Source organism: Pseudophryne corroboree, chromosome 1 (genome assembly GCF_028390025.1).
Source record: "Pseudophryne corroboree isolate aPseCor3 chromosome 1, aPseCor3.hap2, whole genome shotgun sequence".
In the NCBI taxonomy this organism is placed as follows: Eukaryota; Metazoa; Chordata; class Amphibia; order Anura; family Myobatrachidae; genus Pseudophryne; species Pseudophryne corroboree.
The window spans coordinates 1,088,843,177-1,088,868,930 of NC_086444.1; the positions used below are offsets into that span (position 1 = coordinate 1,088,843,177).

Sequence of the window (25,754 nt, forward strand, 5' to 3'; positions counted from 1 at the left end):
ACAAGGTGAGCGGCGGCACTAAACACTCTTTCGGAGTACACACTTGTGGGAGGGCAACTTAGGTAGAATAAAGCCAGTTTGTGCAAGGGCCTCCAAATTGCCTCTTTTTCCTGCCAGTATAAGTACGGACTGTGTGACGTGCCTACTTGGATGCGGTCACTCATATAATCCTCCACCATTCTATCAATGTTGAGAGAATCATATGCAGTGACAGTAGACGACATGTCCGTAATCGTTGTCAGGTCCTTCAGTCCGGACCAGATGTCAGCATCAGCAGTCGCTCCAGACTGCCCTGCATCACCGCCAGCGGGTGGGCTCGGAATTCTGAGCCTTTTCCTCGCACCCCCAGTTGCGGGAGAATGTGAAGGAGGAGATGTTGACAGGTCGCGTTCCGCTTGACTTGACAATTTTGTCACCAGCAGGTCTTTCAACCCCAGCAGACCTGTGTCTGCCGGAAAGAGAGATCCAAGGTAGGCTTTAAATCTAGGATCGACCACGGTGGCCAAAATGTAGTGCTCTGATTTCAACAGATTGACCACCCGTGAATCCTTGTTAAGCGAATTAAGGGCTGCATCCACAAGTCCCACATGCCTAGCGGAATCGCTCCGTGTTAGCTCCTTCTTCAATGCCTCCAGCTTCTTCTGCAAAAGCCTGATGAGGGGAATGACCTGACTCAGGCTGGCAGTGTCTGAACTGACTTCACGTGTGGCAAGTTCAAAGGGCATCAGAACCTTGCACAACGTTGAAATCATTCTCCACTGCACTTGAGACAGGTGCATTCCATCTCCTATATCGTGCTCAATTGTATAGGCTTGAATGGCCTTTTGCTGCTCCTCCAACCTCTGAAGCATATAGAGGGTTGAATTCCACCTCGTTACCACTTCTTGCTTCAGATGATGGCAGGGCAGGTTCAGTAGTTTTTGGTGGTGCTCCAGTCTTCTGTACGTGGTGCCTGTACGCCGAAAGTGTCCCGCAATTTTTCTGGCCACCGACAGCATCTCTTGCACGCCCCTGTCGTTTTTTAAAAAATTCTGCACCACCAAATTCAAGGTATGTGCAAAACATGGGACGTGCTGGAATTTGCCCATATTTAATGCACACACAATATTGCTGGCGTTGTCCGATGCCACAAATCCACAGGAGAGTCCAATTGGGGTAAGCCATTCCGCGATGATCTTCCTCAGTTGCCGTAAGAGGTTTTCAGCTGTGTGCGTATTCTGGAAAGCGGTGATACAAAGCGTAGCCTGCCTAGGAAAGAGTTGGCGTTTGCGAGATGCTGCTACTGGTGCCGCCGCTGCTGTTCTTGCGGCGGGAGTCCATACATCTACCCAGTGGGCTGTCACAGTCATATAGTCCTGACCCTGCCCTGCTCCACTTGTCCACATGTCCGTGGTTAAGTGGACATTGGGTACAACTGCATTTTTTAGGAGACTGGTGAGTCTTTTTCTGACGTCCGTGTACATTCTCGGTATCGCCTGCCTAGAGAAGTGGAACCTAGATGGTATTTGGTAACGGGGGCACACTGCCTCAATAAATTGTCTAGTTCCCTGTGAACTAACGGCGGATACCGGACGCACGTCTAACACCAACATAGTTGTCAAGGACTCAGTTATCCGCTTTGCAGTAGGATGACTGCTGTGATATTTCATCTTCCTCGCAAAGGACTGTTGAACAGTCAATTGCTTACTGGAAGTAGTACAAGTGGGCTTACGACTTCCCCTCTGGGATGACCATCGACTCCCAGCGGCAACAACAGCAGCGCCAGCAGCAGTAGGCGTTACACGCAAGGATGCATCGGAGGAATCCCAGGCAGGAGAGGACTCGTCAGACTTGCCAGTGACATGGCCTGCAGGACTATTGGCATTCCTGGGGAAGGAGGAAATTGACACTGAGGGAGTTGGTGGGGTGGTTTGCGTGAGCTTGGTTACAAGAGGAAGGGATTTACTGGTCAGTGGACTGCTTCCGCTGTCACCCAAAGTTTTTGAACTTGTCACTGACTTATTATGAATGCGCTGCAGGTGACGTATAAGGGAGGATGTTCCGAGGTGGTTAACGTCCTTACCCCTACTTATTACAGCTTGACAAAGGGAACACACGGCTTGACACCTGTTGTCCGCATTTCTGGTGAAATACCTCCACACCGAAGAGCTGATTTTTTTGGTATTTTCACCTGGCATGTCAACGGCCATATTCCTCCCACGGACAACAGGTGTCTCCCCGGGTGCCTGACTTAAACAAACCACCTCACCATCAGAATCCTCCTGGTCAATTTCCTCCCCAGCGCCAGCAACACCCATATCCTCCTCATCCTGGTGTACTTCAACACTGACATCTTCAATCTGACTATCAGGAACTGGACTGCGGGTGCTCCTTCCAGCACTTGCAGGGGGCATGCAAATAGTGGAAGGCGCATGCTCTTCACGTCCAGTGTTGGGAAGGTCAGGCATCGCAAACGACACAATTGGACTCTCCTTGTGGATTTGGGATTTCAAAGAACGCACAGTTCTTTGCGGTGCTTTTGCCAGCTTGAGTCTTTTCAGTTTTCTAGCGAGAGGCTGAGTGCTTCCATCCTCATGTGAAGCTGAACCACTAGCCATGAACATAGGCCAGGGCCTCAGCCGTTCCTTGCCACTCCGTGTGGTAAATGGCATATTGGCAAGTTTACGCTTCTCCTCCGACAATTTTATTTTAGGTTTTGGAGTCCTTTTTTTTCTGATATTTGGTGTTTTGGATTTGACATGCTCTGTACTATGACATTGGGCATCGGCCTTGGCAGACGACGTTGCTGGCATTTCATCGTCTCGGCCATGACTAGTGGCAGCAGCTTCAGCACGAGGTGGAAGTGGATCTTGATCTTTCCCTAATTTTGGAACCTCAACTTTTTTGTTCTCCATATTTTATAGGCAGAACTAAAAGGCACCTCAGGTAAACAATGGAGATGGATGGATTGGATACTAGTATACAATTATGGACGGACTGCCACGGTTAGGTGGTATAAAAAAACCACGGTTAGGTGGTATATATTATAATAATAATACAATTATGGATGGACGGACTGCCTGCCGACTGCCGACACAGAGGTAGCCACAGCCGTGAACTACCGCACTGTACACTGGTTGATAAAGAGATAGTAGTATACTCGTAACAACTAGTATGACACTATGACGACGGTATAAAGAATGAAAAAAAAACCACGGTTAGGTGGTATATATTATAATAATAATACAATTATGGATGGACGGACTGCCTGCCGACTGCCGACACAGAGGTAGCCACAGCCGTGAACTACCGCACTGTACACTGGTTGATAAAGAGATAGTAGTATACTCGTAACAACTAGTATGACACTATGACGACGGTATAAAGAATGAAAAAAAAACCACGGTTAGGTGGTATATATTATAATAATAATACAATTATGGATGGACGGACTGCCTGCCGACTGCCGACACAGAGGTAGCCACAGCCGTGAACTACCGCACTGTACACTGGTTGATAAAGAGATAGTAGTATACTCGTAACAACTAGTATGACACTATGACGACGGTATAAAGAATGCAAAAAAAAACCACAGTTAGGTGGTATATATTATAATAATAATACAATTATGGATGGACGGACTGCCTGCCGACTGCCGACACAGAGGTAGCCACAGCCGTGAACTACCGCACTGTACACTGGTTGATAAAGAGATAGTAGTATACTCGTAACAACTAGTATGACACTATGACGGTATAAAGAATGAAAAAAAAACCACGGTTAGGTGGTATATATTATAATAATAATACAATTATGGATGGACGGACTGCCTGCCGACTGCCGACACAGAGGTAGCCACAGCCGTGAACTACCGCACTGTACACTGGTTGATAAAGAGATAGTAGTATACTCGTAACAATTAGGATGACACTATGACGGTATAAAGAATGAAAAAAAAACCACGGTTAGGTGGTAGGTATATAATAATAAATAATACAATTCTGGTCGGACGGACTGCCTGCCGTGTGCCGACACAGAGGTAGCCACAGCCGTGAACTACCGCACTGTACACTGGTTGATAAAGAGATAGTAGTATACTCGTAACAATTAGGATGACACTATGACGGTATAAAGAATGAAAAAAAAACCACGGTTAGGTGGTAGGTATATAATAATAAATAATACAATTCTGGTCGGACGGACTGCCTGCCGTGTGCCGACACAGAGGTAGCCACAGCCGTGAACTACCGCACTGTACACTGGTTGATAAAGAGATAGTAGTATACTCGTAACAATTAGGATGACACTATGACGGTATAAAGAATGAAAAAAAAACCACGGTTAGGTGGTAGGTATATAATAATAAATAATACAATTCTGGTCGGACGGACTGCCTGCCGTGTGCCGACACAGAGGTAGCCACAGCCGTGAACTACCGCACTGTACTGTGTCTGCTGCTAATATAGACTGGTTGATATTTAAAGAGATATTAGTAGTATACAACAATACTATACTGGTGGTCAGGCACTGGTCACCACTCCTGCAGCAAAAGTGTGCACTGTTAATTAATATAATTGTACTCCTGGCTCCTGCTAACCTGCAGTGCTCCCCAGTCTCCCCCACAATTAATTATAAGCTTTTAATTTATACATTGATGACTGTGCAGCACACTGGGCTGAGCTGAGTGCACACAGACTGAGTCACACTGTGTGACTGACTGTGCTGTGTATCGTTTTTTTTTTCAGGCAGAGAACGGATATAGCAGAGAGAAGTGAACGGATATATTATATTAAATAAAAGTTAACTAGCAACTGCACTGGTCACTGACTGTGGTAAACTAACTCTGTCTGCGACTCTGCACAATCTCTCTCTATCTAATCTATCTATCTCTATTCTAATGGAGAGGACGCCAGACACGTCCTCTCCCTATCAATCTCAATGCACGAGTGAAAATGGCGGCGACGCGCGGCTCCTTATATAGAATCCGAGTCTCGCGATAGAATCCGAGCCTCGCGAGAATCCGACAGCGTCATGATGACGTTCGGGCGCGCTCGGGTTAACCGAGCAAGGCGGGAAGATCCGAGTCGCTCGGACCCGTGGAAAAAAAAGTGAAGTTCGTGCGGGTTCGGATTCAAAGAAACCGAACCCGCTCATCTCTAGTTTTTAGTAGTGGAGATGTTGTCCATAGTAGCCCATCAGATTCTATCTATTGTGTTCTAGAAGGTAGTGGATAAATAAGTAGAATCTTATCTATCCTGAAGGTACACACACAGTCCAGGTTTCAAGACTATCCATACTTAAACACAGGTGACTTAATTATGGGGGGGGGGGGGGGGAGGGGGCGGCCTTGTCCTGCACACCCTACTTGAAAACATAATGAGAGGTTTTATCATGCTGAGACGTGTAGTTTCACACAGAAGCAAAAAGACCTCCAGTCCTTGGAAGCCAGTTTATACTAAACAAGAACCAGAAAACGAAGGAGAGGATAACAAAAAACAGTTCACACACAGAGCAAGGCATACACTGCATATCAGCAGCCAGTGCTGTGGGCAATATGGCCGCTCGACGTAGGAGAGAGGGAGAAGAGAGGAGCATTTGGTGAGCTGTCTGAGATACAGTGCATCCGGAAAGTATTCACAGCGCTTCACTTTTTCCACATTTTGTTATGTTACAGCCTTATTCCAAAATGGAATAAATAATTTTTTTCCCCTCAAAATTCTGCACACAATACCCCATAATGACAATGTGAAATTTTGTTTTTGTTTTTTTTAGATTTTTGCAAATTTCTTAAAAATAAAAAACTAAGATCACATGTACATAAGTATTCACAGCCTTTGCTCAATACTTTGTTGATGCACCTTTGGCAGCAATTACAGCCTCAAGTCTTTTTGAATATGATGCCACAAGCTTGACACACCTATCTTTAGGCAGTTTCGCCCATTTCTCTTTGCGGCACCTCTCAAGCTCCATCAGGTTGGATGGGAAGCGTCAGTGCACAGCCATATTCAGATCTCCAGAGATGTTCAATCTGATTCAAGTCTGGGCTGTGGCTGGGCCACTCAAGGACATTCACAGAGTTGTCCTGAAGCCACTCCTTTGATATCTCGGCTGTGTGCTTAGGGTCGTTGTCCTGCTGAAAGATGAACCGTCGCCCCAGTCTGAGGTCAAGAGCATTCTGGAGTAGGTTTTTATCCATGATGTCTCTGTACATTCTCCCAGTTCCTGCCACTAAAAAACATCCCCACAGCATGATGATGCCACCACCATGCTTCACTGTGGGGATGGTATTGACCTGGTGATGTGCGGGGCCTGGTTTCCTCCAAACATGACGCCTGGCATTCACGCCAAAGAGTTCAATCTTTGTCTTATCAGACCATAGAATTTTTGCTTCTCATGGTCTGAGAGTCCTTCAGGTGCATTTTGGCAAATTCCAGGCAGGCTGCTATGTGCTTTTTACAAGGAGTTGCCACTCATACAGACCTGATTGGTGGATTGCTGCAGAGATGGTTGTCCTTCTGGAAGGTTCTCCTCTCTCCACAGAGGAATGCTGTAGCTCTCACCAAGTGACCATCGTGTTCTTGGTCACCTCCCTGACTAGGTCCCTTTTCCCCCTATCGCTCAGTTTAGACGTCCGGCCGGCTCTAGGAAGAGTCCTGGTGGTTCAGAACTTCTTCCATTTATGGATGATGGAGGCTACTGTGCTCATTGGTACCTTCACAGCAGCAGATATGTTTCTGTATCCTTCCCCAGATTTGTGCCTCGAGACAATCCTGTCTTCGTGGTCTACAGACCATTCCTTTGACTTCATGCTTGGTTTGTGCTCAGACATGCACTGTCAAATGTGGGACCTTGTAAAGACAGATGTGTGCCTTTCCAAATCATATCCAATCAACTGAATTAACCACAGGTGGACTCCAATTAAGCTGTAGGAACATCTCAATGATGATCAGTGGAAACAGGATGCACCTGAGCTCAATTTTGAGCTCATGGCAAAGGCTGTGAATACTTATGGGATTTCTTAGTTTTTTTATTTTTAATTAATTAGCAAAAATCTCAAACTTTTTTTTCACATTGTCATTGTGGGGTATTGTGTGTAGATGTTTGAAGGGAAAAAATTAACTTATTCCAGTTTGGAATAAAGCTGTAACATAACAAAATGTGGAAAAAGTGAAGCACTGTGAATACTTTCCGGGCGCACTGTAGGGTTAGAGGAAGGAGAGAACAGGGAACACTCCTCCTTAACTGGCTGACCCCAGGGGCTACCGCTCTGTAATGGTGCCGCTTTTGCAGTCTGTGTCCCTGGTGGTCTAGTGGTAGCACAGAAATAACTGGGCACCACTCCAGAAAAAGCGCAGCTCTGGCCGTGGCTGCTTCCAGTGCTTGTGTGGGGGAGGTGGCTGGTGACACTAACCCAGCTGCTAGTGTTCCGGCCGCTGGAACAGGGTGGTGGAGCAGTCATCGGGAGGGTGTAGAGAAAGCTTACCGTTGACCACTCAAAAGTGAAAGTAATAAAAACCCCGACAGACTGCGGTAGGCAGCCCCCCCCCCAAAAAAAAATAAAAAATGCCCAGCTACTTGGGCACCCAAAAAAAGAATTGGCTACCCAGTACTGGAAGCGGAGTATTGGGGAGGAGAAGCCTGTGCTGTATCCAAAAAGAAGTTTAAACTCTTTGCTGCCGACTCCAGAGCTCCACTCAGTACCCTTGGTTTCCAGTGTCCCTCCATTGTTGAAAGAAAAATTAAATTGCAGATGCACACTACATAATACTAAGCACTGCTAACTAGAATAATTGTAATAAATTCTGTAATCTAACAGAGCAAAATGGAGGTTTTTAGCATAATTTTTGGCCAAAAAATATGGGCCCAACAACCAACGAACAGGTGACCTTATCTGAGTGGGTTCCTAACATTAGGAACCATTTTGTTCTGTTATATTACAGTTTATTACATTTATTCAGCTTAGCAGTACTTAGTATTATAGAGTGTGCACCTGCATCCCAACAGTTCAGGTTTAAAGGATATCCATGCTTAGGCACAGATATAATCTATGCACAAGCAGGGATGTCCCTAAAACCTGACCTGTTGGGATGCCTTGAGACCGCATATTGCTGCCAGGGTCCAAATTATGAAACCTGGTTAAATACTTCATAAAGAAGCATCTTTGAGGCTCTAAAGCAGGGAGAGCTCTCAAATACATTTGTTTGAGATGTGGTTGTGACTTGGATTGTAGTGACTCATCCGCAGCTATACTGAGCACACAGAGCCACTGGAAGGGGGTCCTGTCTGTGCTGTAGTAGAGATGTGATAAACTGATGCCTTGGTCTTCTTGCATTAACATGTCCAAATGATTACATTTCAGGGAAAAAGAGGAAGCAGAGGCTGTCCCAGTCTCTACACGGCCATCGAGGAGAGCTAAAAGCCTAGCCATTGAGAAAACAAAAATGAATCTCTCCAAGCTTTTGAATGAAGAAGCAAATGCCAAATAATGCAGCTTTGTTTGCAATATCCATGATCCATATGGAATGGCTAAATGTAACAGCGACACTGCAGAGATAATGTATGTAGGGCGATAATAAAGTGACATGTTCTGTTTGCTTTCAGTGTTTATTCCTTTTAGTCACACAGACCAGCTTTTTAATACTGGTTATGTAGCATTATAATACCTGAGCTAGGCTGTTTTACTTGTGTTGTTCATTGTCATCACTGTATACAAACCAGGGAACAGAGAAAACTACTAATGCAGGTTCCAAACGCTACAGCTGGTAAAGAAAAATGAAACGGCAGATGAACTGGAACACAGTGGTGATGGAGATATGCTTTAGCTTGCTACATTTGGATTTGGAAGAAACTACCTATTTCTGTCTTCACCAAGCAATGTACAGATTCTGGAAATTCTATAGGACAAACCAGACGAAGGATTGTCCCTCTACACTACCGCAGTATCAGCCTTAAGCTCCAGCTTAGAGGTACACCCTCAGGACAAGTACATAGCAAATAGCAAGGCCAATCAGGTGGCAGAGTGCCTATGTAATCAGTGCGACATGGGAGGTAGCACCATGCTTTTTGAAAGCGCATTAGAACGGAGCCATAGCCGCTTTATGCGCAGATAGAGTGAAAGCCATAGCAGGATTCCTACCAGCCACTTTGCATAGTTCTTCTAACACACCTTTGCAAAGGGTGGTCTTCTGTTTGCCGGCAGCTGGGCTCCCGACGACCAGCATACCGACATTTTTTTCTCCCTCTTGGGGGTCCACGACCCCCCCTGGAGGGAGAACAGATAGCGTGGCGCGCCACCGTAGCGAGCCCACAAGGGGCTCATTTGCGCTCGCCCACTGTCGGTATGCTGGCGGTCGGGATTCCGGGAGCCCGCCCGCCAACGTACCCTACTACACCCCGTTGCAAAACAGTACAAACTACATGTAATGGCCTTATCAGAAACACAGTTTGTCTTACGATAGATGTGGAAACGTATCTGCTCTATCAGTCAGTGTAATTTCTCTATCGTCCTAGTGGATGCTGGGGTTCCTGAAAGGACCATGGGGAATAGCGGCTCCGCAGGAGACAGGGCACAAAAAGTAAAGCTTTCCGATCAGGTGGTGTGCACTGGCTCCGGGGACTATGACCCTCCTCCAAGCCTCAGTTAGATTTTTGTGCCCGGCCGAGAAGGGTGCAATCTAGGTGGCTCTCCTAAAGAGCTGCTTAGAGAAAGTTTAGCTTAGGTTTTTTATTTTACAGTGAGTCCTGCTGGCAACAGGATCACTGCAACGAGGGACTTAGGGGAGAAGAAGTGAACTCACCTGCGTGCAGGATGGATTGGCTTCTTGGCTACTGGACATCAGCTCCAGAGGGACGATCACAGGTACAGCCTGGATGGTCACCGGAGCCTCGCCGCCGGCCCCCTTGCAGATGCTGAAACATGAAGAGGTCCAGAATCGGCGGCAGAAGACTCCTCAGTCTTCTAAAGGTAGCGCACAGCACTGCAGCTGTGCGCCATTTTCCTCTCAGCACACTTCACACGGCAGTCACTGAGGGTGCAGGGCGCTGGGAGGGGAGCGCCCTGGGAGGCAAATGAAAACCTATTTGGCTAAAAAATACCTCACATATAGCCTCCGGGGGCTATATGGAGATATTTAACCCCTGCCAGAATACACTAAAGAGCGGGAGACGAGCTCGCCGGAAAAGGGGCGGGGCCTATCTCCTCAGCACACAGCGCCATTTTCCTTACACAGCTCCGCTGGTCAGGACGGCTCCCAGGTCTCTCCCCTGCACTGCAGTTACCCTCTCCTGAGACGGCCGCACTTAAAGATCCAGCAGATAGGAGGATGGAAAATATCCAAAAAAGTATATACACACATACAGGTGTTATACTACGACCAGCTATAGCAACAGCCTGGATGTGCAGTGCTGGAGTAGCTTGGTCAGAGTCCCTGATTGAAAATATTGATACCCTGGATAGGGACAATGTTTTACTGTCTTTAGAGCAAATAAAGGATGCATTTCTTTATATGCGTGATGCACAGAGGGATATCTGCACACTGGCATCACGGGTAAGTGCTATGTCCATTTCGGCCAGAAGAAGTTTATGGACGCGACAGTGGTCAGGCGATGCGGACTCAAAACGGCATATGGAAGTTTTGCCGTATAAAGGGGAGGAGTTATTTGGAGTCGGTCTATCAGATTTGGTGGCCACGGCTACAGCCGGGAAATCCACCTTTTTACCTCAAGCTACTCCCCAACAGAAAAAGACACCGACTTTTCAACCGCAGCCCTTTCGTTCCTTTAAAAACAAGAGAGCAAAGGGATATTCATATCTGCCACGAGGCAGAGGAAGGGGGAAGAGACACCAACAGGCAGCTCCTTCCCAGGAACAGAAGCCCTCCCCCGCTTCTACAAAAGCCTCAGCATGACGCTGGGGCTTCTCAAGCGGACTCGGGGGCGGTGGGCGGTCGTCTCAAGAATTTCAGCGCGCAGTGGGCTCACTCGCAGGTAGATCCCTGGATCCTGCAGATAATATCTCAGGGGTACAGGTTGGAACTAGAGACAGATCCGCCTCGCCGTTTCCTGAAGTCTGCTTTACCAACGTCCCCCTCAGAAAGGGAGACGGTTTTGGAAGCCATTCACAAGCTGTACTCTCAGCAGGTGATAGTCAAGGTACCTCTTCTACAACAAGGAAAGGGGTATTATTCCACTCTATTTGTGGTACCGAAGCCGGACGGCTCGGTAAGACCTATTCTAAATCTGAAGTCCTTGAACCTGTACATAAAGAAGTTCAAGTTCAAAATGGAGTCACTCAGAGCAGTGATAGCGAACCTGGAAGAAGGGGACTTTATGGTGTCCTTGGACATCAAGGATGTGTACCTCCACGTTCCAATTTACCCCTCACACCAGGGGTACCTCAGGTTCGTTGTACAAAACTGTCACTATCAGTTTCAGACGCTGCCGTTCGGATTGTCCACGGCACCTCGGGTCTTTACAAAGGTAATGGCCGAGATGATGATTCTTCTTCGAAGAAAAGGCGTATTAATTATCCCATACTTGGACGATCTCCTAATAAGGGCAAGGTCCAGAGAACAGCTAGAGAGGGGATTAGCACTGTCTCAAGAAGTGCTAAAACAGCACGGCTGGATTCTGAATATTCCAAAATCCCAGTTAATGCCGACAACTCGTCTGCTGTTCCTAGGGATGATTCTGGACACGGTTCAGAAAAAGGTTTTTCTCCCGGAGGAAAAAGCCAAGGAGTTATCCGAGCTTGTCAGGAACCTCCTAAAACCAGGAAAGGTGTCTGTACATCAATGCACAAGAGTCCTGGGAAAAATGGTGGCTTCTTACGAAGCAATTCCATTCGGCAGATTCCATGCACGAATTTTCCAGAGGGATCTGTTGGACAAATGGTCAGGGTCGCATCTTCAGATGCACCAGCGGATAACCCTGTCTCCAAGGACAAGGGTATCTCTTCTGTGGTGGTTGCAGAGTGCTCATCTATTGGAGGGCCGCAGATTCGGCATACAGGATTGGATCCTGGTGACCACGGACGCCAGCCTGAGAGGCTGGGGAGCAGTCACACAAGGAAGAAACTTCCAGGGAGTGTGGACGAGCCTGGAAACGTCTCTTCACATAAACATTCTGGAACTAAGAGCAATCTACAATGCTCTAAGCCAGGCAGAACCTCTGCTTCAAGGAAAACCGGTGTTGATCCAGTCGGACAACATCACGGCAGTCGCCCATGTAAACAGACAGGGCGGCACAAGAAGCAGGAGTGCAATGGCAGAAGCTGCAAGGATTCTTCGCTGGGCAGAGAATCATGTGATAGCACTGTCAGCAGTGTTCATCCCGGGAGTGGACAACTGGGAAGCAGACTTCCTCAGCAGACACGACCTTCACCCGGGAGAGTGGGGACTTCATCCGGAAGTCTTCCACATGCTGGTAACCCGTTGGGAAAGACCAATGGTGGACATGATGGCGTCTCGCCTCAACAAAAAACTGGACAGGTATTGCGCCAGGTCAAGAGATCCGCAGGCAATAGCTGTGGACGCGCTGGTAACGCCTTGGGTGTACCAGTCGGTGTATGTGTTTCCTCCTCTGCCTCTCATACCAAAAGTATTGAGAATTATACGGCAAAGAGGCGTAAGAACGATACTAGTGGTTCCGGATTGGCCAAGAAGGACTTGGTACCCGGAACTTCAAGAGATGATCACGGAAGATTCGTGGCCTCTACCTCTAAGGAGGGACTTGCTTCAGCAGGGTCCCTGTCTGTTTCAAGACTTACCGCGGCTGCGTTTGACGGCATGGCGGTTGAACGCCGGATCCTAAAGGAAAAAGGCATGCCGGAAGAAGTCATTCCTACTTTGATTAAAGCAAGGAAGGAAGTAACCGTGCAACACTATCACCGCATTTGGCGAAGATATGTTGCGTGGTGCGAGGATCGGAGTGCTCCGACGGAGGAATTTCAACTGGGTCGATTCCTACATTTCCTGCAATCAGGATTGTCTATGGGTCTCAAATTGGGATCTATTAAGGTTCAAATTTCGGCCCTGTCGATTTTCTTTCAAAAAGAATTGGCTTCAGTTCCTGAAGTCCAGACTTTTGTTAAGGGAGTGCTGCATATACAGCCTCCTGTGGTGCCTCCAGTGGCACCGTGGGATCTCAATGTGGTTTTGGAATTTCTAAAATCTCATTGGTTTGAACCACTAAAAAAGGTGGATTTAAAATATCTCACATGGAAAGTGACCATGTTACTAGCCCTGGCTTCGGCCAGGAGAGTGTCAGAACTGGCAGCTTTATCTTACAAAAGCCCATATCTGATTTTCCATTCGGACAGGGCAGAACTGCGGACTCGTCCGCATTTTCTCCCTAAGGTGGTGTCAGCATTTCATCTGAACCAGCCTATTGTAGTGCCTGCGGCTACAAGTGACTTGGAGGACTCCAAGTTACTGGACGTTGTCAGAGCATTAAAAATATATATTGCAAGGACAGCTGGAGTCAGAAAATCTGACTCGTTGTTTATATTGTATGCACCCAACAAGATGGGTGCTCCTGCGTCTAAGCAGACGATTGCTCGTTGGATCTGTAGCACAATCCAACTTGCACATTCTGTGGCAGGCCTGCCACAGCCTAAATCTGTAAAGGCCCACTCCACAAGGAAGGTGGGCTCATCTTGGGCGGCTGCCCGAGGGGTCTCGGCATTACAACTTTGCCGAGCAGCTACGTGGTCAGGGGAGAACACGTTTGTAAAATTTTACAAATTTGATACTCTGGCTAAGGAGGACCTGGAGTTCTCTCATTCGGTGCTACAGAGTCATCCGCACTCTCCCGCCCGTTTGGGAGCTTTGGTATAATCCCCATGGTCCTTTCAGGAACCCCAGCATCCACTAGGACGATAGAGAAAATAAGAATTTACTTACCGATAATTCTATTTCTCGGAGTCCGTAGTGGATGCTGGGCGCCCATCCCAAGTGCGGATTATCTGCAATAATTGTACATAGTTATTGTTAACTAATTCGGGTTATTGTTTAGGAAGCCATCTTTCAGAGGCTCCTCTGTTATCATACTGTTAACTGGGTTTGATCACAAGTTGTACGGTGTGATTGGTGTGGCTGGTATGAGTCTTACCCGGGATTCAAAATTCCTCCCTTATTGTGTACGCTCGTCCGGGCACAGTACCTAACTGAGGCTTGGAGGAGGGTCATAGGGGGAGGAGCCAGTGCACACCACCTGATCGGAAAGCTTTACTTTTTGTGCCCTGTCTCCTGCGGAGCCGCTATTCCCCATGGTCCTTTCAGGAACCCCAGCATCCACTACGGACTCCGAGAAATAGAATTATCGGTAAGTAAATTCTTATTTTTTTGCTGCCTTTAAGGAAGTTTTTACAAAGAAATAGTTTGTGGAAGATACCAAAAACGCAGGAAAAAAGTAACTGCTTGGGCATAGAGCCACTGCACTTCCTTAATTCCATCCCCGGCAACCAAATTTTTCACCAATTGTTGTACTCTCTTCTCCATGGGGGTCAATGAGTGAGTATTGCCTTGTGTGCAGTTTTTACAGCATAATTTTATATGAATTTGATTTGCAATTAAATTCCAATTCACGATCCATTCTCCCAATAGTTTTTCTCTGACGTCCTAGTGGATGCTGGGAACTCCGTAAGGACCATGGGGAATAGCGGGCTCCGAAGGAGGCTGGGCACTCTAGAAAGATTTATGACTACCTGGTGTGCACTGGCTCCTCCCACTATGACCCTCCTCCAAGCCTCAGTTAGATTTTGTGCCCGGCCGAGGTTGGATGCACACTAGGGGCTCTCCTGAGCCCTTAGAAAGAAAGTATAGATTTAGGTTTTTTATTTTCAGTGAGACCTGCTGGCAACAGGCTCACTGCAGCGAGGGACTAAGGGGAGAAGAAGCGAACTCGCCTGATTGCAGCCGGATTGGGCTTCTTAGGCTACTGGACACCATTAGCTCCAGAGGGATCGACCGCAGGCCCAGTCCTTGGTGTTCGGTCCCGGAGCCGCGCCGCCGTCCCCCTTACAGAGCCAGAAGCAAGAAGAGGTCCGGAAAATCGGCGGCAGAAGACATCAGTCTTCACCAAGGTAGCGCACAGCACTGCAGCTGTGCGCCATTGCTCCTCACACACACTTCACACTCCGGTCACTGAGGGTGCAGGGCGCTGGGGGGGGGCGCCCTGAGAAGCAATTATAACACCTTGGCTGGCAATAATACCACAATATATAGCCCCAGAGGCTATATATGTGGAAAATACCCCTGCCAGAATCCAGAAAAAAGCGGGAGAATAGTCCGCGGAAAAGGGGCGGAGGTATCTCCTGCAGCACACTGGAGCCATTTCTCCTTCACAGATCCGCTGGAAGGAAGCTCCCTGGCTCTCCCCTGCAGTCTACACTACAGAAAAGGGTAAAAAAAGAGAGGGGGGGCACTAAATTTAGGCGCTGTATAAATTATATAGAAAAAGCAGCTATAGGGGACATAACTCAGTTAGTCCCTGCATTATATAGCGCTCTGGTGTGTGCTGGCATACTCTCACTCTGTCCCCCCAAAGGGCTTTTGTGGGTCCTGTCCTCTGTTGGAGCATTCCTTGTGTGTGTGCGGTGTGTCGGTACGGCTGTGTCGACATGTTTGATGAGGATAATGATGTGGAGACGGAGCAGATGCCTTTAGAAGGGATGTCACCCCCTGCGGGGCAGACACCTGAGTGGTTGAGCTTATGGAAAGAAATGAGTGCACGTATAGACTCCTTACATAAGAAATTTGACGACATGCCAAATGTGGGACAGCCGACTTCTCAGCTCGTGCCTGTCCAGGCGTCGCACAGGTCATCAGGGGCTCTAAAACGCCCGCTACCTCAGACCGCAGACCCAGATGTCGACACTGATACTGACACCAGTGTCGACGACGATGAGTCTAACCTGATGCCCACTAAGGCCATTCACTGCATGATTGAGGCAATGAAAGAGGTGTTACACATTTCTGATATAAATACAGGTACCACAAAAAATGGGTATTATGTTTGGGGAGAAAAAACTACCCGTAGTTTTTCCCCCATCAGATGAATTAAATGAAGTGTGTGAAGAAGCGTGGGCTTTCCCTGATAAAAAATTGGTAATTCCTAAGAAGGTACTAATGGCGTTCCCTTTCCCGCCAGAGGATAGGTCACGTTGGGAAACACCTCCTGGGGTGGATAAAGCGCTCACACGTTTGTCTAAAAAGGTGGCACTACCGTCTCCGGATACGGCCGCCCTCAAGGAACCTGCTGATAGAAAGCAGGAGGCGATCCTGAAGTCTGTATATACACACTCAGGCATTATACTTAGGCCAGCTATTGCGTCAGCTTGGATGTGCAGTGCTGCCGCTGCGTGGTCAGATAAACTGTCAGAAAATATTGACACATTAGACAGAGACACGATCCTGTTAACCATAGACCATATAAAAGACTCGGTCTTATATATGAGAGATGCACAGAGGGAAATCTGCCGACTGGCATCTAAAGTTAGTGCATTGTCCATTTCTGTTAGGAGAGGCTTATGGACTCGCCAGTGGACAGGAGATGCAGATTCTAAAAGGCACATGGAAGTGTTGCCATATAAGGGTGAGGAATTATTTGGGGATGGTCTCTCGGACCTAGTTTCCACAGCAACGTCTGGGAAGTCAGCATTTTTACCCCATGTCCCCTCACAGACTAAGAAGGCGCCGTTTTATCAGGTTCAGTCCTTTCGGACCCAGAAAAACAGGCGTGGAAAAGGCGGGTCTTTTCTATCCAGAGGCAGAGGTAGGGGAAAAAGGCTGCAACAAACAGCAGGTTCCCAGGAGCAAAAGTCCTCCCCCGCTTCTTCTGCCAAGTCCGCCACATGACGGTGGGGCTCCACAGGCGGAGCCTGGTACGGTGGGGGGCCGCCTCAAGAATTTCAGCGATCAGTGGGCTCGCTCACAGGTGGATCCCTGGATCCTTCAAATAGTATCTCAGGGGTACAAACTGGAATTCGAGGCGTCTCCACCCCACCGGTTCCTAAAATCTGCCTTGCCGATTGCTCCCTCAGACAGGGAAGCGGTGCTAGCGGCAATTCACAAGCTGTATTCCCAGCAGGTGATAATCAAGGTACCCCTACTTCAACAAGGCCGGGGTTACTATTCCACACTATTTGTGGTACCGAAACCGGACGGTTCGGTGAGACCCATTTTAAATTTGAAATCCTTGAACACATACATAAAAAAATTCAAGTTCAAGATGGAATCGCTCAGGGCGGTTATTGCGAGCCTGGAAGAGGGGGATTACATGGTATCCCTGGACATCAAGGATGCTTACTTGCATGTCCCCATTTACCATCCTCACCAGGAGTACCTCAGATTTGTGGTACAGGATTGCCATTACCAATTCCAGACGCTGCCGTTTGGACTGTCCACGGCACCGAGGGTATTTACCAAGGTTATGGCGGAAATGATGATACTCCTTCGAAAAAAGGGAGTTTTAATTATCCCGTACTTAGACGATCTCCTAATAAAAGCGAGGTCCAAGGAACAGTTGTTGGTGGGAGTAGCACTATCTCAGGAGGTGCTGCACCAGCACGGCTGGATTCTAAATATCCCAAAGTCACAGCTGGTTCCGACGACACGGCTACTGTTCCTGGGTATGATTCTGGATACAGTCCAGAAAAAAGTGTTTCTCCCGGAGGAGAAAGCCAGGGAGTTGTCATCTCTAGTCAGAGACCTCCTGAAGCCAAAACAGGTATCAGTGCATCGCTGCACGCGGGTCCTGGGAAAGATGGTGGCTTCTTACGAAGCAATTCCCTTCGGCAGGTTCCATGCAAGAATCTTTCAGTGGGACCTGTTGGACCAGTGGTCCCGATCGCATCTTCAGATGCATCGCTTAATAACCCTGTCTCCAAGAACCAGGGTGTCTCTACTGTGGTGGCTGCAGAGTGCCCATCTTCTAGAGGGCCGCAGGTTCGGCATACAGGACTGGGTCCTGGTGACCACGGATGCCAACCTTCGAGGCTGGGGGGCAGTCACACAGGGAAGAAACTTCCAAGGACTAGGGTCGAGTCAGGAGACTTCCCTTCACATAAATATTCTGGAACTAAGGGCCATCTACAATGCCCTAAGTCAAGCAAAATCCCTGCTCCTACACCAGCCGGTGCTGATCCAGTCAGACAACATCACGGCAGTCGCCCATGTAAATCGACAGGGCGGCACAAGAAGCAGGATGGCGATGGCAGAAGCCACAAGAATCCTCCGATGGGCGGAGAATCATGTACTAGCACTGTCAGCAGTGTTCATTCCGGGAGTGGACAACTGGGAAGCAGACTTCCTCAGCAGACACGACCTCCACCCGGGAGAGTGGGGACTTCATCCAGAAGTCTTCCAGATGCTGGTAAACCGTTGGGAAAAACTACAGGTGGACATGATGGCGTCCCGCCTCAACAAAAAGTTAAAAAGATATTGCGCCAGGTCAAGGGACCCTCAGGCGGTAGCTGTGGACGCTCTAGTGACACCGTGGGTGTACCAGTCGGTTTATGTGTTCCCTCCTCTGCCTCTCATACCAAAGGTATTGAGAATAATACGAAAGCGAGGAGTAAACACAATTCTCGTGGTTCCGGATTGGCCAAGACGAGCGTGGTACCCGGAACTTCAAGAGATGCTCTCAGAGGACCCGTGGCCTCTACCGCTCAGACAGGACCTGCTACAGCAGGGGCCCTGTCTGTTCCAAGACTTACTGCGGCTGCGTTTGACGGCATGGCGGTTGAACACCGGATCCTAAAGGAAAAGGGTATTCCGGAAGAAGTCATTCCTACGCTTATTAAGGCCAGGAAAGATGTTACGGCAAAGCATTATCACCGCATATGGCGGAAATATGTTGCATGGTGCGAGGCCAAAAAGGCCCCAACAGAGGAATTTCAACTAGGTCGATTTCTGCATTTCCTGCAAGCAGGAGTGAATATGGGCCTAAAACTAGGCTCCATTAAAGTACAGATCTCGGCTCTGTCGATTTTCTTTCAAAAAGAACTAGCTTCAGTACCTGAAGTTCAGACATTTGTGAAAGGAGTGCTGCATATTCAGCCCCCGTTTGTGCCTCCTGTGGCACCTTGGGATCTCAACGTGGTGTTGAGTTTCTTAAAATCACATTGGTTTGAGCCACTAAAAACCGTGGATCTGAAATATCTCACGTGGAAAGTGGTCATGTTATTGGCCTTGGCTTCAGCCAGGCGAGTGTCAGAATTGGCGGCTTTATCTTGTAAAAGCCCTTATCTGATTTTCCATATGGATAGGGCAGAATTGAGGACTCGTCCCCAATTTCTCCCTAAGGTGGTGTCAGCGTTTCACCTGAACCAGCCTATTGTGGTGCCTGCGGCTACTAGGGATTTGGAGGACTCCAAGTTGCTAGACGTTGTCAGGGCCCTGAAAATATATGTTTCCAGGATGGCTGGAGTCAGAAAATCTGACTCGCTGTTTATCCTGTATGCACCCAACAAGCTGGGTGCTCCTGCTTCTAAGCAGTCTATTGCTCGCTGGATTTGTAGTACAATTCAGCTTGCACATTCTGTGGCAGGACTGCCACAGCCAAAATCTGTAAATGCTCATTCCACAAGGAAGGTGGGCTCATCTTGGGCGGCTGCCCGAGGGGTCTCGGCTTTACAACTTTGCCGAGCAGCTACTTGGTCAGGGGCAAACACGTTTGCAAAATTCTACAAATTTGATACCCTGGCTGAGGAGGATCTGGAGTTCTCTCATTCGGTGCTGCAGAGTCATCCGCACTCTCCCGCCCGTTTGGGAGCTTTGGTATAATCCCCATGGTCCTTACGGAGTTCCCAGCATCCACTAGGACGTCAGAGAAAATAAGAATTTACTCACCGGTAATTCTATTTCTCGTAGTCCGTAGTGGATGCTGGGCGCCCATCCCAAGTGCGGATTGTCTGTAATACTTGTAAATAGTTATTGTGAACTAAAGGGTTATTGTTGAGCCATCTGTTGAGAGGCTCAGTTGTTTTCATACTGTCAAACTGGATATAGTATCACGAGTTGTACGGTGTGATTGGTGTGGCTGGTAAGAGTCTTACCCGGGATTCTAAATCCTTCCTTATTATGTCAGCTCGTCCGAGCACAGTGTCCTAACTGAGGCTTGGAGGAGGGTCATAGTGGGAGGAGCCAGTGCACACCAGGTAGTCCTAAATCTTTCTAGAGTGCCCAGCCTCCTTCGGAGCCCGCTATTCCCCATGGTCCTTACGGAGTTCCCAGCATCCACTACGGACTACGAGAAATAGAATTACCGGTGAGTAAATTCTTATTTTTTGGTGTGCACCTTCCTCAGCAGGTGACAAAATCAGGCAAATCTGTATTTAAGTCAGTATTAGCAAACTGCCAATCACAAAAGGTTTGTTAATGCCGACATGTGCTATTGCACCTGTTCCTGATCACCTCCATATCATATTGCTTTACCAGGTATATATGCATATTTCTCTTACGTCCTAGAGGATGCTGGGGGTCTATATTAATACCATGGGGGTATAGACTGGTCCACCAGGAGCCATTGGCACTTTAAGAGTTTAATAGTGTGGGCTGGCTCCTCCTTCTATGCCCCTCCTACCAGACTCAGTTTAGAAAATGTGCCCGGAGGAGCCGGTCATAGCTAGGGGAGCTCTACAGAGTTCTCTTAGAAAAAGTATACTTTCTTTTCAGAGTTTATTTTACAGGGAGGCTGCTGGCGACCGCCTCCCTGCAGTGAGGGGGGGGGGGGAGCAGTGTCCGCCCTGCGGGGTCTTGAGCCACTGCTCCCGCTGCCTGGACATTGAGCTCAGAGGGGTCCGTTCGTGCCCCGCCGCAGGGGGACGCTCGCCCCGGCAGCCATCCGCCAACCCTTCAGGGCGCTGAAGTGTGGCAAGTGAGTCACTGTCGCTCCTTGCAAGCGGGGGGACAGTGTGAAGAGGGCGACTAGAGGGTAGGAACTCTTAACCGTGCTCCTGGAAGGCTCATCGGTACTGCGGTGGGGCGCCCTGGGCCAGCTCCGGACCCTACACTGTCCACTACAAGCCTGTCGGGGTCTGCGGGTCCAGGCCAGCACAAATCCTCCGGCCAGTATAATCTTTCAAAGAGCGGGAAGACAGCGCCATTGAGGGGGCGGAGCTTCTCAGAGCGGACCCAGCAGCGTTCATCGCCATTTTTCCTGCCTGCACTCACTACCAAGTGGATCCAGGTCCCTCCAGAGCAATCTCCAGATATCTGTACGGTACCAGGGGGTTGTAGAAGGTGGGGGGGGGGGGGGGGGGGGGGGCTGTATAAAGGCTGTGTAACCTATTAAGGGACACAGCGCTGGTTAGGGGCTCCCTATACCTCTAATAGTGCTGTGTGTGGGTTGGCTCCAATCTCTGTGTCTCTCTGCCATTCTTGGGGGGGAAACAATGTCTACATAATACCCTGTGTGTTTGAGGGTATGTGACAACATGTCTAGGGACACACTTTCATATGCTGCAGAGGATTTGTCTTCCCAGGAAGACTGCATTCCATGTAATCAGGATTGCACTGTTTTAGCACAGATCCCAGCTAGAGAGCCAGAATGGTTAGTCTCTCTGAGGGGGACCATTTCTGATAGTTGTTAGGACTGAGCATGCCACTCAGGTCCTCCAGTCCTCTATGGTTGTATGGTCTGAAACTGCCTCCTCAGGGTCCCCTGCGGTACATTCTCAGAAACGTGCACTTGCAATTATGCAGGATGACATTGACTCTGACGCTGGTGACGGGGATGTGTTGAGGGGGACAGCATCACTTTCCAAGGGGGTGCAGTTGATGATTGAGGCTGTTAGGGATGTTTTACACATTTCAGACACAGCTCCGGAACAGGTGGATGAGGCCTTCTTTACAGATAATAAGAAACCCCCCTCACCTTCCCGGCATCCAAAGAATTAAATGCTATCTTTGAAAAGGCATGGGAAACTCCGGAAAATAAATTCCAGATTCCCAAGAGAGTCTTGGTGGCTTTTCCCTTCCCAGAGGAAGATAGGAAGAGATTGGAGTCCCCACCGATAGTCGACGCCTCTGTCTCCAGGCTGTCCAAACAGGTGGTATTACCGGTCTCTTGATCTACCGCGTTAAAGGATCCGGCAGATCGCAAGGTGGATGCTATGCTGAAATCCATTTACACGGCTTCGGGGGCTGTATTGCGGCCTACTATAACCTGTGCTTGGATTGCTAAAGCTATTGCCAGGTGGTCAATCACTCTGCAGGAGGAATTGACTACACTGGACAAAGGTGACGTTGATTTATTTTTACGTAATATTCAGGATTCTGCAGGGTTCCTGGTGATTCCATGAAAGACCTGGGTTCCATGCCTGCGGGGATCTCCTTCATGTCCGTCTCGGCTCGCAGGGGTCTCTGGCTGCGCAACTGGTCTGCGGACGCGGAATCCAGGAAGTGTGTGTGGAGGGCCTACCATACAAAGGTCAGGCTCTCTTTGGGGAGGCGTTGGATGCGTGGATTGCCACGGCTATCACGGAAAAGTCTATTTTCTCTTACGTCCTAGAGGATGCTGGGGACTCCAAAAGGACCATGGGGTATAGACGGGATCCGCAGGAGACATGGGCACACTAAGACTTTGAATGGATGTGAACTGGCTCCTCCCTCTGTGCCCCTCCTCCAGACCTCAGTTAGATTCTGTGCCCAGAAGAGACTGGACACACACGAGGGGAGCTCTCCTGAGTTTCTCTGAAAATAAAAAAACCTAACAAAGTCTTTTCAGAGAGACCTGCTGGCTACAGGCTCTCTGCTTTGTGGGAGTGAGGGGAGAGAAGCCAGACCTACTTCTTCTGAGTTAAGGGCTCTGCTTCTTAGGCTACTGGACACCATTAGCTCCAGAGGGTTCGATCACTTGGTGCGCCTAGCTGCTTGTTCCCGGAGCCGCGCCGTCAACCCCCTCACAGAAGCCAGAAGAAAGAGGACTTCAGTAACGGAGGTACAGTGCTGCGCTCCATGCTCCCTGACACACACCAACGGCACTCGCAGGGGGGGCGCCCTGGGCAGCAGGTTACTGGAGTTTTTAAACTGGCAAAGAGCATGTTATCAGTGCCTAGGCACTACATATACGACCCCCGCCAGTATAATAATTTGAGCGGGACTACAGCGCGACAGGTGGGGGATTGGCTTAGGCCGCACAGCTTACCAGCGCCATTTTCTCTCTTGACAGCATGCAGAGACGCTGGCCCGGACCTCCACTCTCCTTAACATGTACAGGGAGCAAAATGGGGGGGGCACAGTCAATTGGTACTATATATTTCTCTGACGTCCTAAGTGGATGCTGGGACTCCGTAAGGACCATGGGGAATAGCGGCTCCGCAGGAGACTGGGCACAACTATAAAGAAAGCTTTAGACTACTGGTGTGCACTGGCTCCTCCCACTATGACCCTCCTCCAGACTTCAGTTAGAATCTTGTGCCCGGCTGAGCTGGATGCACACTAGGGGCTCTCCTGAGCTCCTAGAAAGAAAGTATATTTTAAGTTTTTTATTTTACAGTGAGATCTGCTGGCAACAGAGGGACTAAGGGGAGAAGAAGCGAACCTACCTAACAGGTGGAAGTTTGGGCTTCTTAGGCTACTGGACACCATTAGCTCCAGAGGGATCGACCGCAGGACCTGACCTTGATGTTCGTTCCCGGAGCCGCGCCGCCGTCCCCCTTACAGAGCCAGAAGCATGAAGAGGTCCGGAAAATCGGCGGCAGAAGACTTCGGTCTTCACCAAGGTAGCGCACAGCACTGCAGCTGTGCGCCATTGCTCCTCAAGTACACCTCACACTCCGGTCACTGATGGGTGCAGGGCGCGGGGGGGGGGGGGGCCCTGAGGGCAATATTGCACACCTTGGCTGGCAAATATACACCATATATAGTCCCAGAGGCTATATAGGTGTAAATTAATACCCCTGCCAGAGTTTCAAAAACGTGGGAGAAGTCCGCCGCAAAAAGGGGCGGGGCTAACTCCCTCAGCACACTGGCGCCATTTTTCCCTCACAGCTCCCCTGGAAGGAAGCTCCCTGGCTCTCCCCTGCAGTCTACAAGCTACAGAAGGGTAAAAAAGAGAGGGGGGGCACTAAATTTAGGCGCAGTATGTATATATATATATATCTCTATCAGCTATAAGGGGATATAATTCAGTTAGTCCCTGTATTATATAGCGCTCTGGTGTGTGCTGGCATACTCTCTCTCTGTTTCCCCAAAGGGCTTTGTGGGGTCCTGTCCTCTGTCAGAGCATTCCCTGTGTGTATGCGGTGTTTCGGTACGGCTGTGTCGACATGTTTGATGAGGAGGCTTAAGTGGAGGCGGAGCAAATGCCTGTAAATGTGATGTCACCCACTGCGGGGTCGACACCTGAGTGGATGGTTCTGTGGAAGGAATTACGCGACAGTGTCGACTCCTTGCATAAAAGGTTTGACGACATACCTACTATGGGACAGCCGGCTTCTCAGCCTGTGCCTGCCCAGGCGTCTCAAAAGCATTCAGGGGCTCTAAAACGCCCGCTACCTCAGATGGCAGACACAGATGTCGACACGGATACTGACTCCAGTGTCGACGACGATGAGACTAATGTAACTTCCAATAGGGCCACACGTTACATGATTGAGGCAATGAAAAATGTGTTGCACATTTCTGATGTTACCTCCGGTACCACAAAAAAGGGTATTATGTTTGGAGAGAAAAAACTACCAGTAGCTTTTCCTCCATCTGAGGAGTTAAATGACGTGTGTGAAGAAGCGTGGGCTTCTCCTGATAAGAAACTGGTAATTTCTAAGAGGTTACTAATGGCGTACCCTTTCCCGCCAGAGGATAGGTCACGCTGGGAAACATCCCCTAGGGTGGATAAAGCGCTCACACGCTTGTCAAAGAAGGTGGCACTACCGTCTCCGGATACGGCCGCCCTGAAGGAATCTGCTGATAGAAAGCAGGAGGCTATCCTGAAGTCTATATATATACACACACAGGTGTTATACTGAGGCCAGCTATTGCGTCAGCATGGATGTGCAGTGCTGCAGCTGCGTGGTCAGATTCCCTGTCGGAAAATATTGATACCCTAGACAGGGACACTATATTGCTAACCGTAGAGCATATTAAAGACGCACTTTTATACATGAGGGATGCACAGAGGGATATTTGCCGGCTGGCATCCAAAATTAGTGCAATGTCCTTTTCTGCCAGGAGAGGGTTATGGACTCGGCATTGGACAGGAGATGCAGATTCCAAAAGGCACATGGAAGTTCTGCCTTATAAGGGTGAGGAGTTGTTCGGGGATGGTCTCTCGGACCTCGTTTCCACAGCAACAGCTGGGAAGTCTACATTTTTACCCCATGTTCCCTCACAGCCAAAGAAAGCACCGTATTATCAGGTACAGTCCTTTCGGCCCAATAGGGGAAAGCGGGTTAAGGGCGCGTCCTTTCTGCCCAGAGGCAGAGGTAGGGGGAAAAAGCTGCAGCATACAGCCAGTTCCCAGGAGCAAAAGTCCTCCCCCGCTTCCTCTAAGTCCACAGCATGACGCTGGGGCTCCACAGGCGGAGCCAGGTACGGTGGGGGCCCGTCTCAAATATTTCAGCAATCAGTGGGCTCGCTCACGGGTGGATCCCTGGATCTTTCAAATAGTATCTCAGGGGTACAAGCTGGAATTCGAGACGTCTCCCCCCCCGCCGTTTCCTCAAATCTGCCTTACCAACCACTCCCTCAGGCAGGGAGGCAGTGTTACAGGCAATTCACAAGCTGTATTCCCAACAGGTGATAGTAAAGGTGCCCCTACTTCAACAAGGACGG

At 48.9% G+C, this 25,754-nt stretch overlaps 1 protein-coding gene across 1 annotated transcript in view; it reads left to right on the forward strand.

Moving 5' to 3' along the window:
• Positions 1 to 8,573, forward strand: part of NCAPG (non-SMC condensin I complex subunit G) — a 239,049-nt gene extending 230,476 nt beyond the window's left edge. The window contains exon 21 of the mRNA XM_063921442.1: positions 8,339 to 8,573. Within this exon, the coding sequence (XP_063777512.1) occupies positions 8,339 to 8,465 (127 nt within the window). The 3' untranslated portion in view covers positions 8,466 to 8,573. The remainder of the gene's footprint in view (positions 1 to 8,338) is intronic.
• The last annotated feature ends 17,181 nt before the right edge of the window (positions 8,574 to 25,754 follow it).